General features: G+C 42.5%; 1 protein-coding gene across 1 annotated transcript in view; it reads left to right on the top strand.

Moving 5' to 3' along the window:
- The window catches only part of sema3c (sema domain, immunoglobulin domain (Ig), short basic domain, secreted, (semaphorin) 3C), a 41,983-nt gene that overhangs the window by 8,628 nt on the left and 17,588 nt on the right, over positions 1 to 15,767 (top strand). Inside the window, exons 3-5 of the mRNA XM_056367628.1 lie at positions 10,769 to 10,929; positions 11,613 to 11,675; positions 15,221 to 15,340. Of these exons, the coding sequence (XP_056223603.1) occupies positions 10,769 to 10,929; positions 11,613 to 11,675; positions 15,221 to 15,340 (344 nt within the window). The remainder of the gene's footprint in view (positions 1 to 10,768; positions 10,930 to 11,612; positions 11,676 to 15,220; positions 15,341 to 15,767) is intronic.

Raw genomic sequence — 15,767 nt, 5'->3', positions numbered from 1 at the left:
AATAGCTAAATAGCAATAATAGTGAGTTATGGCTGTCTGTGAGGTGTTGAGATGACAGACAGGATTAACATAGCACTGCTGTTAATTTTAGACATTGTCTAACAGCTTCCAGATTTTTGAATACATGTAATGCTTGCTCAGACAACATACTGCATTAGCGGAGCGAATAAGATACTGTTTAAGTAGCTGTTCTATTATTGTGTAGTATTAACACGACCACGCTACCTCCTGCAATGACGGTAACAGCCACACACTGATTTTGTAGCTGTAAACTGGGAGAAGGGTGTTTTTCAGAAAGCACAGCATATTGAATTAGCTGCATATTGGTTCTGCTACTGTATCTGAGGTTGGTCCTGCTGTTGCCAAAATGCCATTCCCAAGATGGTGGGATCAACGATTCAGCCTCATTTATCCCTTCAGTTGGCAGTTGGGTGTTCATGATCAGGATCATTTAACCTCATCAGCGGTCTCACCCTGCTCTGGCGAACCTCCAGTAACCAATACAGTATAAACTTTGAAATATATACAGTATGTATGTGAAATCCTGAAAGATGTTTATTTGAAAGGCCTTCACCTGCTCTTGTGTGGATAATGTTGATTTTTGCACACACACGTTTGGCTGAGAGCCTAGTCAGGACATAGGAGAGATTGATTAAGATGATGTGTGTAGTTTAATGAGCACTCCCTCACATTGGTACGAGCCACATGGGCTTCGCTCGCAGGAATCGGGATCAGCTACCAGGCTTCAGAGAGCGGATACACCGAATCCCTACTCTCTTTTATCATGCCTCATTACTACCTCCACCCCCCCCCACCCCACCCTATTATTCATATGGGAGTGATACTGTTTATACGCTGTAGGTGGATGTCAGTCTTTTAAGGATGTTTACTTGGCAGTGAGGGTTTTCAGGAGTGTGTGTATGCCAGTATGTCTGAGAAAGAGTGTGTGTTTGCTCGTGGTGAGTGCCTCAAGGTGCATTCCTTGAATTTACTGCATTTCGGTTGCAAACCTTTCTGCTGAATCATTGTTAAAACTACGCCTTTTTCCAGATTTGTAACCTGCAAAATCTCCAAGCTGTTTTGCTAAGTAGATACCTCAAATACTTTAATCTCAAGGCAACCGTGACTAATTTAAATCTGAAAAATACATTTTCTGAATTCCTTGTAGCGATCTGTCAATCCAACGAAGTCTTGCCAATATTACATGAATCTCTAGTAAGGTAATGTCATTAAATCTAATATGAGTGGAAGAAAGAATAATTTGATGCACAACTGCTTATAATGAATCATATCACATTTCTTGTCCCTTTGAAGGATTTTAGAGAAATGTATTTTAATGTATCCTGCAATGCAGACAACAGACTTGTATGGGTAATGGTATGCAGTGGTCTTTTGGGGTCAACACGAGGGCAAAGAGTTAAAGATCAATATGTCAAGAAGCCAGAAGCAGACCTGGAGTACTTCCTTTGTGCCTTGAGGTTAAATCTTGTCTAACTTGAGACATCTTCCTGCCTCTGTCTTACATTAGACCTGCACATTAGCATCTCCACTTTCCAGTGGTAAACAAAATAGAGCCTGTGAAGTAAAAAATCAGTGATGCTCTGTGATTATGGGGAATTCTTGGCAAGGCAAAGCATAGGTCCTGTCAAAGCTGTCGGCGAAGGCATACAGAGACACGCTACAAATAGCTATAGTTTAGTGGTGCCTGTGTGTGTGTGTCTGTGTGTGTTCTGAACCTGAATAATGCTGTATAGATAGCGTGAAGAGAGCTATTTGTCAGTGTGTGGCTGCATTCTCCCCAGACTCATGTCCTAAGATGTCCATCTAATTACCTGAGTTGCAGCATGGGCACTTTCTGCAGGAGGGTAAGCGAATGCGATGAGCTCCAGCTTGCACCGCCTTGGGGCTGATGGAGTGTGAGATGTTTGACAGCTCCTCTGTCAGCCCGCCTTTCTCCGTCTGTCTCTGTGTTTAGCCATTCCTGTGGCTGACCTTGCTACCCCTGATGAATGTTTTATTATTCTTCCCCCGCAACATGTTGAAAGGTAATCAATGACCATCAATATGGACAAAGATGGAATCTCTTCAAGGATAGCCAAGGTCAACTGGAAAATCCTTGGGTTGGAGGTTGGCGCTATCACAAATCAGTAGTCTATTTTTATGACACTATTTATGTAAGTTATCATGTAGCTTGTGTAGCTGTTGTAAGCTTCAGGTATTGAACTGTTCAAAAACTACTCTCATATTGGAGTTCTTCCATCAGCCGAGCAGGGCTTAACATTACAGAGGTAAAAAAAAAAAAGGCATTTGCTATCAATAAAACAGATTCATTTTCCGTTACTGGAAACATTTTATGACATGAATGGATTTTCTTTAAGCATCTGGATCAAAGGAGTACATAAACAGCCTTTTTCCTGAGGTCTGCAGCCAACTGCAAAAGTTTCAACAGGTGCATCTGTCATTGTTGCCCTGACAGCGAATCTCTACCTTCACTCAACACCTCCCCGTGACCTCAGGGACATCGTGTCACAGAGCGTCCACTCAGGTTCAGCCTTGAGGATGGCAGAGAAGACAAGTCCCACCTGGTTGAGCTTTTTCTTTTTTGCTTTGGCTGTCCTCCATGACTAGTAAACACATCAACTCTGAGAAGCCTCTGACCCATATCTCCTGCAAGCCTCCCCTCGCTCTGAGAGTCGCTGCAAGAGCCTCAGTGTCAGTAAAATCACAGATTTACTGTCTTAACTGGAGGCTCCTGGTGTGAGCAGGTGAGAGGTCGACTAAAAGGCAGCGTGGCTGACGGGTTGGTTCTGTGCCAAAGATCGACTGCCGGTGACATGTGAAGGGGAGGCCAGGTGCTAATTGGGGCATTGGGAACGCAAACTAGCTGGTTGGCGGGGCAGCATGATGGACAGGTTGTCATCTCGAGTTTCAGCTCCAACGGGGAATATTACCCAACACCATAGCCGGTCAGCCGTGCACTGAAACCGGCAGTTGACATTGGTGCTGGATAACATCACTCTGCACAAACACATGCGCATAGCCAAGGGAGCAAATACACTCCTGGCTCACACGTCATATTTAGATACGTCGTCTGCTTCAGTAAACTGGTGTGAGAGAAGGCATACATAAACGCGCCGGCGTTCTGTGCAGTCATATGATTCCTATTACGAAAGTCTGGATATAGATAATTGGTGACAGACAACAATTGGGAAATTAATGAGACACGGTTTATATAAAGCCTTCCCTATCTGAGCCAGTGCTGGCATCTGTCCATGACAAGTAGTTGCAGTACAGTGACTTTGTGCATGCTGTTTGCATTTTGAGTGCTGAGTGCAGCCTTGCCTGGGAATGTGGAGTATGTCTGTTGGACAGACAATCGGACGACTCTGTCAGCCAGTGCAGGACGTCCTGGGTGGTCTGCTCCCACTGAAATGACACCTTAACTTCCCCTCTGCCATATTTATACGCCACCAGTCATTACTGTATACCATTGGGCTGAGTCCCCCAGGAGGATGGATGACCGTCCGGTTCGGCCAACAGTCATTTTTTATCTGAAGAGGGGCCTGTCAGTTGCCAGGATAAAGTCTTTTACTGGCGCAGTATGTATAAGTGGGCCAGCACTGTATTAGGTAAGTGCAGCCATCTAGAACTGAACCCAAGAGCTCTTAGCATTGTCCGGACAAAGAAGAATGGTATTTGGCAGCGGGTTTGAAGTCAGGCCTCCGTGATGAAACCTACTCCATCTTGTGAGGAGACATGAATTGCAAGGGGGCGGTATAAGCCCCTGCTTCAATATTTATCAAGACGGGTGATTGGGGTCCTCCCACCAGCTGCCCCTGACAACCGCAGAACAGGTTCTCCTTGAGATGAATAGAAAGCCAGACTCATTAGCATGGAGTTAATTTATTCATGCTGGCCTTTCAGGTAGAAAGCAGTTGATGAGGGCTGATTTGCATGGGAGACACTAAGGTTGGTTTGTAATTGGCCCCACTGTCTGACCCTCAAGTGTTAATTAGGTGCAGGGACCTTTTGGCTTGTGTTCAGACACTGGTGTTAATCAAAAAACCCAACACTCCAGACTCCCAGTCAATTTCATTGAAGCCGTTCATCCCTGCTTCACGACGGCTGAACTCATGTTCTGACAAAATAATCCCATGTTGTTGCTCTGTGCTGTTTTTCATGTTGTGTTTACAGAAAAGTCTCTGCAGATGAGGATTTTCATGAGGCAGCTCCCTCATTTGGCAAACAGTAGGGGGAATCTTACAAACTACAGATGTGTTTTTTAGTGTTAAGCACTTTTCTGCCACCACATTCCATTTCAGAATAAACCAATCATGCCGCACTGTTTCCCTTCATGTTCTGCCACATCTTGCTATCTCTCATCAAATTGCAAGAAGACGCTTAGGCCATTCAAGTAATACCAGCTCGGTCAGCTGGCATCAGCTCTGAAAACCTCAGATCCGGGCAGTCCAAAACTACAGTCGCCTCTCTCATAAAGATCCTGCATAGTTTCCAGCCACTGTGAAACTCAAATTTTTACAATGCTGCATTGCAACAAACAGCTCCTTGTATGGACATGTCAAACCAGAACCATGGTGGCATTGTTTACTGCTGGAAGAATGGCTGTAAAACTCGGTTATCTGATCATGCAAACAATTGTGGAGGCCAAGTCTGACAGAAAGTCTGAAAACCTGAGGAAAGCTTCCTTGTGGTTGTTGCCTCTCCTCCAGCACTGCAATCTCCCCTGCGCTTTAATTGCTGCCATACAAACAGGGCCACAATAACAGGTCCCGTCCTGTTGCCCGCATTTCTTTCTATTTCTACTTGGCTTCTCACCACAGTCGCATAAGAGAGGATGTTCTTTTTTAACTCTGCGGGACTCGGCAGCTTGTTGCCTCTCTGGGTTATTACCCCAGTGTGTGTTCCTGTGAACAATCGATTCTCTTGCGGTTTACAGAGTGCTGAATTACCTGCCACAATGATCACAGCTTGTAGTTTCTTCAGATATCCTTTTCTTCAAGGCTGTTGTGGAGACAGCACAAACAAAAAGTGCAATCTGTTGTCTTGAAACAAAGGCTGTATTTAATTTAATTTAATTTAATTTTGAAACTCCAAATAGGATATCAGTCAAGGATCGGCTGACATTGCGTACATGTTTGAAAGATTAATGTGCGTTTATTAGGCCAACTGTTACAACACCAGACCACCTCTGCAGATTGGACGCTGATTTAAGCCTGTATCTGTTGCTTATTTATTTTATTCTTGATTTATCATTTTATAATGTAGTCCATAAAAATTATTGAAAAAAACAACTGCATTTTTTTTGTCTGACCAACAGTTAAACACAAAACAACATTATTTTTTTGTGAATAAAAGCTCCAGAACAGCTACTACTGGACTTTGGGGGGACATTGCTTATGTCACCCAGTGATATTTATTTACAATGATCTTAATCAAAGAAAGGCTGACATTTGAGAGTCTGAAAACAAAGAATTCACTCATTTTACAACAGTAAACTGGAACAAAGGTTAGTGTTAGGGTCTCTAAAGTCTGAGAAAACTCCCTTGCCATTAGGGTTATCTTGGACTGAAGCTAAGACTTCAGATTTCGGGGGGGGGGCGAGTGTTTTTGGACTTTATAAGAGTCTAAAAGTAAAGATATTTCAGCCTGTTCATCTTAAATTCTGACCTGCTTGGGTTTTTTTTCCCTCTCTCTCACAAGTCCCTAAACTTTATGAAAGTGCAGGAAAGGAAATGCAGGCGTCTCCCTTTAAACAATCAATTATTAAAATAGTTGTCGATTTATTCTCTTTGGGTCATTAAATCAACTAATCTTTTGAGCAAAACTTTGATCTACACGCTCTTTCTCATTAATTTGCTTTACAGCCCATCTGCCAAAATGTGAGGGGTTTTCTGCCAATACGACCCCTTCTGCAGCAAAGAAAGCAACCTGCTGTTTAATATTGAATGACTCCTGTCATTTCTTGGCCCAACAAAAGGCTTTTGTGCTGCTTCCGCTTGACCACTTCACACAAATAACCTACATCAAAGAGAGAGAGAGAGAAAGTCTCAGTCTTCCAGTCGCCGCCTTGCCCTTTCGGCCAACCCCACTGTCCATCGCATGGATCAGGGTGGATTGTATCAGCGCTGGTCTGCCCTCCAACCAATAGGGCACCATGGGTCGAAGCTCAAAGTCAAAGGCAGGGCACTGGGGACTGCTGTGAGGGCCACGGGGCGGTGTAAGACCCACCTGCGCGCATACATAATAGAAAACCCACCAACTGTCAATGCTCCAACCCTGCTCCCTCCGTCTCTTTGTCCCTTTCTTCAGTTTTCTTTCTGCTTCTCCACCTGCAGTGAGGACAGCAGCAAGAAGGACAAAACAGATCCCATGCCCTTAAACAGCCTGGTTTATTACTCTGTTCTCTGCATTCTACCCTTCAGCATAAACAGAACGCATAAATCTACACCCCAAATCCACAACAAGATGCACGACCATGCCAGAGTAATGTCGTCCACGCACACTTTTGACACTCGTCCATCTCGGGAGTGGTGGGGGTGATCTCAGCAATGAGGAATGCACATAAACTCATGACTAACGAACCACATGTGGTCCAGAGGATTTCTTCATCACAGACACGAAAAAAAAAAAACAGTTGTGCTCCAGCTTTTGTTTTCTGTTTTCATGAATTGTTGTTCGTGACATCTAATTTGGAAGATTTACAAGGCTACGCTGCCAAAAAAGTTGACAAGATGCCACTGTGGGAATTAATTTGGACTCAACACTAGTAGCAGCCTCACTCGACAAAGACCTCATACGAAGGTTATGAGCTGGCACCGATTCTGTAAACTCCTGGTCCCAGCGCATGCATTGAATGACTCAGAGAAACCTTGACAATTGTTCAGAGCAGCCCCTCATTCTCCCTGACAGAGCAGGTGCACCATCTGGCAACTTTAATGTTGGTTTACAATGCTGCAGCAGTGCAGTGCATGACTCATATGTTTGCATGAGATTGAAAGCAGAGCACTGAGAAGATACAGGATCCAAAGGTATGTGGGCTCCCGAGGGTTTTGGTTTGTCTCTCGGTGAATAAGCCGGGTCCATGTGACACACCCCTGCTGCGTCCTGTCTCTGCACCAGGCTTAACTGGCCTTCCACCCTCATGAGGGAACATGAAGGTCTCCTATTTCCCCCTACTGAGAAAACAATACAAAGTTTACCATAACATTAAACAGTTATTTCACCCGACACCACACCCATCTGAACAATTTGTTCCCCTTGTGGAATGTTCTGGATGGATGCTGTCAGAAAGAGAGCTGAAAAGACATGAGTGTACCCTAATGTCAAAGTTAATTGACAGTGGGAGGAGGCGAGTGTTAAAAGTCAGCATACCTCATTTTTCAGACTACATATTCACATGCCAAAAAGAAACATTGGTCATTAAATAATACAGTATCATTAATTAGTAAAAGTGTACTCTGTAAGTTAAGAGAAATTTAAATCAATAAAGATAGCATTGACTAGATGCTATTCACCTTTATCTATCAACAAATGATAAATTGTTTAATCAAGAAAACCAAGAAAACAATAAACCTTGGCCAATCCTGTGTATTTTAACGACCACTATTCTTTTTTTTAAAGATAATTTTTTTCTGCATTTCTGCTTTATTTCTTTAGCAACAGTAGAGATAGACAGGAAAGTCAGGGGAGAGAGAGAGGGAATGACATGCAGCAAAGGGCCCGGGCGAACTCGAACAGGGTGCCGTTGTAAGGACTTAGCCTTAGCATATGCTACACGCTCTACGAAGTGAGCTACCAGGGCGCCCCCGACCCCTATTCTTAAATTTGTATGTGTGCCTGATAGTACTAATAATGAGCAATTTAGCCTGAAAGTTGTTGATATTCAAAGGACTAGTTTGGCTACTATTACTATCACTAAAATAATAAAATAGCTAAAATAGCTAAGGCTGAGCTAAAAGTTAGAGGAGATAATACCATAGTCTCCATCTCTACAATCTTCAAGGTACAGGCTCATTAAATATCAAGGGAAGTAGTTGAAAAAAAGAGTAAGTGAACCTTGAGTTAAGTTTATATATACAGTATATATAAAATGAGAAATGCACATTAGCACACAAACTTTTTCTAACTTCACTATAGCTAGCTTAGCTTAGCTAAAGCTATTTTAGCTCGTTAAAGTTGCTTTTAAAATAAAAGCAAACAGCAGTCATGAGGCTTGAGTTGACAATAAAATCTCTGCTTACATCACAGTGATCGGTCTTATTGTTAATAAACTAGTTTATTGAAATATTTCCTCCATATTTGTGACAAAATGCTTCATTTTCTCCTGTGCTAACCGTGACTCAGCAAAGGTAACTGCAGCTAGAAAACCCTGTGTAGCTGCTTTGCACTGTGTAGTTGCCTTTTTCACAGGCTACATAACTGAAAAAGCTGTGGTTCTTTTGCTGCCCAATTGAGGTTTAACTCAACCGCTGAGATTATTTCTGCCTGTATGAGCTAGTATAATGATTGATTGTAAAACAAAAACTCTTGCTCAGACCAACCATTGTAAACAGCTGCATGTTAAATGAGAGCTGCCACCTTCTTGTGCTCCAGAAAAGCATCAGCTAGAGGAATGTTTAAATTAAGCCCCCCCCAGTACAAAGATGAGGTTCAGTATTGTGGTTTAAAAGGTTTTCCAGAATTGCCTTATTTTGGGAAGATGTATAAAATAGATTTTTTTTTTCTGGCAGTATTTGGAGCCTTGCATGTTTTTAATTAGCTTTAAGTGAGTATTTCACCCTTGGTTCACAGTCTGGCAGAGCAAGGCGTGTAACGTCTTTGGTCTTTCCAGCGTTAGGATAATATTGCCTCTGCACTGAGCTCTCTGTGATATCTGTGATGCTATCTTCTCAGCTTTGAAGCATGAGACTGATGCGATCTCTCTCTCTCTCTAGAAGTTTCTCTTTTTATTAAACACACATCTGCTTGACAGGGCACCTTCACTTTTAATTTTGTTTCTGGCAAGTCAGGTAAAACATAATCATATTTGTGTGCATGTTCTTGATTAGGCGCCGGATGATGCTCTTGCCTCCAAAAGACCCCGCTCTCACTTCAAGGCATTAACCATATAAGGCGATTTACCTAAACATGGTGAATGTAGAGAGTGAAGAGTCGTGGGAAACTCGCCTGCAACTGAAGTGGTTAACTTGTCTTTTATTTAAAGTTAAACACTCCAAGCTCTTACATGGCAAATCCGCCAAACAACAGCTTGTGATCAGAGTGAGGGGTGCCACAGAAAAAGCCACTTCCCTTCAAGATAAAAGGCCCCAGCCTCAAAAGCGTATGTCACACAATAATGAAAATGTGACTTTAGCCCACGGCATTGAAGCAAAGTATAGGCAACCTGTTTGTTGATTAGAGGAGGGAATACAAAGAAAGCCCAGAGAGGATCAGTGAAGGGGAGGAAATTGAGGGTGTGGATCTACATTCCCCCCCACACACACACACCCCACACCCCCTGCTCTCAGTGCAGATTGAAAAAGTGATAAATATGCATGAGTTTGGCTTCAACAGTGAGGGCCTTTGATGGTATAGTTGAGAGTTTTCTATCTCTGGAGCAAATAGGCTGAAAATAACTGTCTGAGCATGTTTACTTTGTGTGTGTGAACAATGTGTGCTGTTAATGAGTAGAAGAGACTCTGCGGTGTACAGTATATACTGTATCTCTCCCAACAAGTTCTCACTAGATGCAGCTTCTTTTTTAATTGACTAGATGAAAGTTAGGTGAAACAGGCAGTGTCTTTACCAATGAATCATTGTGAGATCAATTTCAGGAGCCATTCAGGCTGTGTTCATTAAGTCTCAGTCCGTGCTGTTCAGAACAGACTGCTTTTTATCTTCTAGAAATAAGAATGATCTTAATTTTAAATCATTTTCTGAATATTAAAACCTTTTGATTCTGACTTTACTCAGTCTCAGCCACCTCTTTTTTTCAGGTTTATAATCACTATTTTAAATTACATGTGTTCATTTTGCAGATGGTTTTGTCCAAAGTGACTTACAAATAAAGTAAAGATTATAAAAGATAACACAACTTTTTGTCTAATTTATGAAAACACCTCATTTTTATATTTCTGAAGAAATATGAACCTTTACCCTGTTAGATTAAGTAAACCCATAATTTGACTGACCGCATCACTAGTATCCAGTTCCTATCACATGTTGATATGATTGTACCAAGGGATATCATGATGGACTGGTATTGACACAGTCTTGGCTGGTCTGACTTGGTCTTGTCTTGGTCTTAAGTGATCTTAACTGTAGGAATTGTCTCTTTTGCATGTGTTCCTAATACACAAGAGAGGGATTATGGATGTTTTTTCAACTTAACTGGCCGTGCTTCTCTGTGTCACACTATATATGATAATAACTATCTGCAGTATACTTGTAAATTGCTGCTGCATTGCACCTTGAATATATATTTGCAGCAGTGGCTCGGCTCGCCCATTACAAGAACTGAGACGTGTTTAAAAACCAGCATGCGAAATCCTAAAAGTCATATTACAGTCGTACTGAGTTTTCTTTTCAGATCTCTTGGGCTCAAGCGTGGACATAATTTGAAGATCTCTTATTCTGATCGGAGTGAGATTAATGTTGGCTTGTGTGCAGCTGTTTCTCTTGGGTTTAATTTAGTAGAAACAGGAAGAAAATGCCTCTCGTCTCATCTCAGTGTGGATACAAGCTTATTTTTCCTCCGTGTGTGTCTCAGACCTGCAGGCCTCCCAGTCCTTTGAACACTACAGTATATCAGACAAGGCCATGGACTACAGGATCCTGCAGATGGACGAGGACCAGGACAGGATGTATGTGGGCTGTAAAGACCACGTCCTCTCCATGGACATCAACAACATCACCCATGGCACGCTTAAGGTCAGCAAATGCTTGTTTGTATATTCTAATGCAGTGCTGGCAACCTGCATCTCTATTCTCTGGCCACCACAAAGGAGAAAATAAAATGTTTGTTAAACTGAACAGTACGCGAGGCACATCGTAAAACCACTGCAGTACACATTATTCTAATCTGTGCCATGATATGCAAATTACCACACATTTGCCATGATCAGAACAATTTTCAGGTCATTCAAAAGAGCTATAAAAATGCTCGAGCTCTCTGGTAACTGATTTTGCATGCAGTGGAGGACTTATCTTCAGTGTAATTGACAGGCATGAAATGCATAAACAGATGGAAAAGCATTTAGGCTCCCCTAGGGAGAGCTGCACCGCATCCATTTTGTCCAAGTAAATTGCTTGATATATTCATTGAGCTGGACCTTTAAGCGCCTCTCCCAGGTTTGAAAACACACACATTTTCCACAGCCGGTAGTCGGCTGTAATCACTGACACTCAAACAGAAACTTTCAGGACATTTTTGTTTTGGTTTCCAAAACAAATGTTTCCCTGTGATTTCTGTCTGCATGAGCAGGATATGCTCAAACCTCAGCTCACTCATATTCATTTTATTTCTCACTAAATCTCTCACTGGTTTCCAGGAGTTATTTTCCCAATTTTCAGTTTAAATGCTTTAAATGTTTGTTTTTCTTTTTTACCACCAGGTGTTTTGGCCTGCGTCTACCAGCAAGATAGAGGAATGCCAGATGGCAGGCAAGGATCCTACGGTAAGAAAAGTAAAACTATCCAAAACCATCATGTTGGATCACTTGGGGCCTTTTTATAATTCTAACAATAAATAATGATAATAAATAACAAAAGTAACTAATTAGTAGCTGGTGAGTATTTCCTGCCAGTTCCAAACTTGGACTGTAAATGAAAAAGGGTGTAGGCCACGTGACGTCACCATTAGGTTTCTGGAGAGCGGAGTGGGCTGCTCTGCCATCGCCATCTTGGCAGCGCCTGACTCGGCCTAACTCCAAAAATGGGCAAACAGGAGGGGGTGCGTGTGAAGCTGAGACTTCGGTGCATGCTTACATGTTTGTGGCAAGCATACGCTCACCCACCTGTCACTCAAAGCAGCCACGCCCCCAATTATGCATAACTTTAAACCTTAAGAAAATTTAAACAGGGTATATAAAAGTTCATCCCTCATACAGTTGTCACGAAGGGGGAAAAGACCCAAACCGCACCAGTACCAGGCTCTAAAGATGTTTATTTCTGCTATAAATTTAGGCATTTTAATATGGGAGTTTACAGGGATTGACTCACTTTTGGAGCCAAAATTGCAGTTTTTGGCAATTCAATGCTGGCTTCATTTTCAATTATACTTTCATACATTCTTTAAAGCAAGGCTATGTAATTTTGTGAAGAAATAACACATTCTTCCTCTTACAAACGAAAAGCTGAACTCACAGCAGTCCAACTGGTTAGAAAACTAGCCATCATGCTTTTTTGGGCAAGATGGTCCAGATCTAGACTAAAGGTTTTTGCTGTTTCCAGATCCATTCCTCCAAGTGGGTCCACAGGGGAATTGTGCATGTAGCACCTCCTGGGATTTCCCTCTCCCATCTGCAAGCTCGTGTCAGGTCCAACCACATGTGTTACAGGCAGCAGATGTCTGCAGGGTCACCGACTGGCTCGGAGTCCTCCTGGCATCGGCGCCGTTTGTCAGGACGAGAGTGAAGCGTGGGCGGATTGAGGGCCACGGAGCACTGTAGAAAAAATAAACCAGAATCAAAGTTTGCAAATGGGACACAGCTCATTGACGCAGAGGTTTCATAACCCGGCCTGATTCTGAGCAGCACTTGTTAGCTGCAACAAGATTTAATGAAGACATACAGCTACACTCAGAAGACTGATTTCCCCTCCGCCTCTGTTTCCCTCTAATTGGGTTGTTCTGAAACGAGCACATGCACAGTTGCCTATAGACACTACAGTGCAGAGGGCAGGGGAATAGAGGAGGAAAATAAGGGCTTAGTTTTTAAATAAGCTTTTACATACATTAAAGGCCTAATTTTTAAAGATGCAGTACAAGTGAAAATAAAAAGCATCCCACCAGGACAAGCGCTGCTCGTCTGTCTTACACCATCTCTCCGGTCTCTGACAGCAGCTGGGGTAGTAGATCCAGGGTTTTGTAGAACACGCTGTTGCAGAAATAGAGAAGAAGCTGTTTCCAGTCAATGAGTGATTTGTGCTGCTCTGAGTCACAGACCGCCTGCTGCAGACAGGCTCCCACAAATATTTGGGTGAGCCATCTCTGTGTGGAGCCACACTGTGTCACCCCCCCCCCCCCTTCTGTCATCCCCTCTCCTGCATGCAGCCCTGCCAGATTTGCTTCTAAAACTTTCAGTTTCCGTTTCAGCCTTGCTCTTTTTTTTTTCAGGTCACTTTTTCCAACTCTTTTGAGTCCTCTCTGTTTTTCAGCGCAGTGTATTTTTTCATCCATAATAGCCGTCTTCTTTCTCGTGAGTTTCTTCATTTGAATCAGAGTCCGCCCCCAGCGCTTCTGTTATGGTTACTCGCCCCATCTGTATATATTAAGTTCCTCTTCTCTGATAGAGTCTGTGGTCAAGCAGAGCTCCACAGAGTCAGCGCACATTGTTTGCGCCGGAGGGTGGCACATGAGGAGGAATATAGAGCCAGGTTGATTAAGTCTGTTTGCCGCTCGCTCAAAAGCCACCACTTTAAACTCAGCGTGGTCAGCACTTGAACTTGAGGCCATGAGGCTGGATGCTGTTTATTTGGCACAGTCACAAAGGTTGCGTTTGTATCACGAGAGGAAAATAAAACAGGATACGACTATGTATATGTATATATATTCATTGTATATGTGGCTCTGTGAGACTGACATCAGATACGGGAACAGGCTCCAGACCCTGTGGGTGTGTGATGGTTGAAGCAGAGGGTGATGAGATGAATCAGTGATAAAAGTGAGGAGACAGCAAGACACATGGAGAGAGATAAAGAATAGAAAGATAAATAACAGAGATGGGTGTGTGAGGGTGAAAATTCAGTTGTTTTTCGATAGCTCTCAGTGGAGCTGTGCACCGACCGTGAGCTGCCGCAGCTGCCATTCCTGCGGCCATGGCCAAGTTCCTGGCGGCTCCCTGGATACGTCTAACTCTCCTCCCCACTTCTTTCCCCTCTCTCTATCTTCCTTTCTCCACCAGTGTGCTGCAAGCTCAGGCTTAATTAGCCACCAAGTCCAGCACTCCTGCTGCTGCTGCTGCTGCTGCTGCTGCTGCTGCTGCTGCTGCTGGGTTGGGGAAGTGGAAGCAGAGATATATGGAGATCAGTAATCTGTCTTTCCTCGATATATCACATATACCACTGACACTCTTTTTCCACTGGCCTTAATACCAGACCAGTGAGCTGTGGGATCATTTGATTGTGCTGTATGTGGCTGTTCACGCGTCATAACAAGTGAGATAAGTTTGAATTACTCCCTCATATGGAAAAAAGTTCAGGAGAGATAAACAGGGTCTGGATGTGGTGTTCTCCTTGGCTGCATACCAGGAAATAAACTTTATCCTTTGTTATGTCTTTTTTCAGTGCATTGTGTCATAGCTGAGATTAAAACAATATGAAAACAGTCATTATTTTTTATAGTGCCATAATGTCTGCAGCAGAATGGATCGAGGCATCTGCTTTTCATATTGTTTTTTTTTTTTTTTTTTTTGGGGTTAAATAACATTAAAGTGACATTATGTAATGTTTGCTGAATAATGGCCACTGTGGATACAAGTGAAGATCATGAGATAATGCTAGCTAAAATGCTAAGCTATTGTAAAGGTACCACAAGCGAAGAAGAGCCAACGAACTGAATCATTAATGCACATTATAAGCCAATATTAGCTAGTTATTGTATTTCTATTTCTATTACTTTGTTTCATGTACTGAAGTTAGCATGCTAACCACCTAGCCTCAGTCGGTTGGACTGTCTTATCACTTTCCAATACCGAGTCACTGCAGCATCCAGTCTACCCTGAAGAAGAAACACTGCTCAGAGGGCGTAATGTAACCTCTTGGACACAGTGAGGGCTGTTAGCATTAACACTTAATGCTAACGTTGGCTATGTAGCAATAGCAAAACCTAGAAATAGCTCCTTTAAAGTCTGGTGCAAGAAACGATCATCTTATAAAAGGTCTCTTCACAACAATCTACTGCAGATTTAAAATTTTCTATCGAATGAATCTGAGTGACGTTTTTATTACTGCATCTCACCTGCTGAACTTTTAACATGTCTCTTTGTTTATCTGTGTTTTCCAGCACGGCTGTGGGAACTTCATCCGAGTGGTGCAGCCTTACAACAGAACCCATCTGTTCATGTGTGGTAGCGGAGCGTACAGTCCCGTCTGCGTTTACATCAACAGGGGCCGAAGACCAGAGGTGGGGCACATGACGACAGATTCGCTCCACTAAATAAAAACAAACTCTTGAGGGAATGAACCACAATTTGGGGACAATGGCTTTTAAAAATATTTTAGGAGACACTATAGGCTGCAGAATATTACTAAACCACTAACATGATCTCAAAAGTGAAATAAGAACATCTAGATAAAGTATTATTAAATTTAAAATAATTTGAAGGGGATTTGGTGATAGGAGACTTTGTAAATCTAACAAAATTCCTCAAGAGATATGGAAATATGCTTTGATCAGATTTTATATATTTCAAAACATACATTAAATGTAATTTCTATACACGACTTTCTACTGGAAGGAGTGCAACATTACTGGATGACAACCAGCACATATGAAATTGCCACAGTGTCAGCACATCTTATCTTAAATTCATGTGCAGCATCAGATAATG

The sequence above is a fragment of the Seriola aureovittata genome, chromosome 22 (genome assembly GCF_021018895.1).
Source record: "Seriola aureovittata isolate HTS-2021-v1 ecotype China chromosome 22, ASM2101889v1, whole genome shotgun sequence".
NCBI classification, from domain to species: domain Eukaryota; kingdom Metazoa; phylum Chordata; class Actinopteri; order Carangiformes; family Carangidae; genus Seriola; species Seriola aureovittata.
This window is presented reverse-complemented; position numbering and strand designations above follow the sequence as displayed.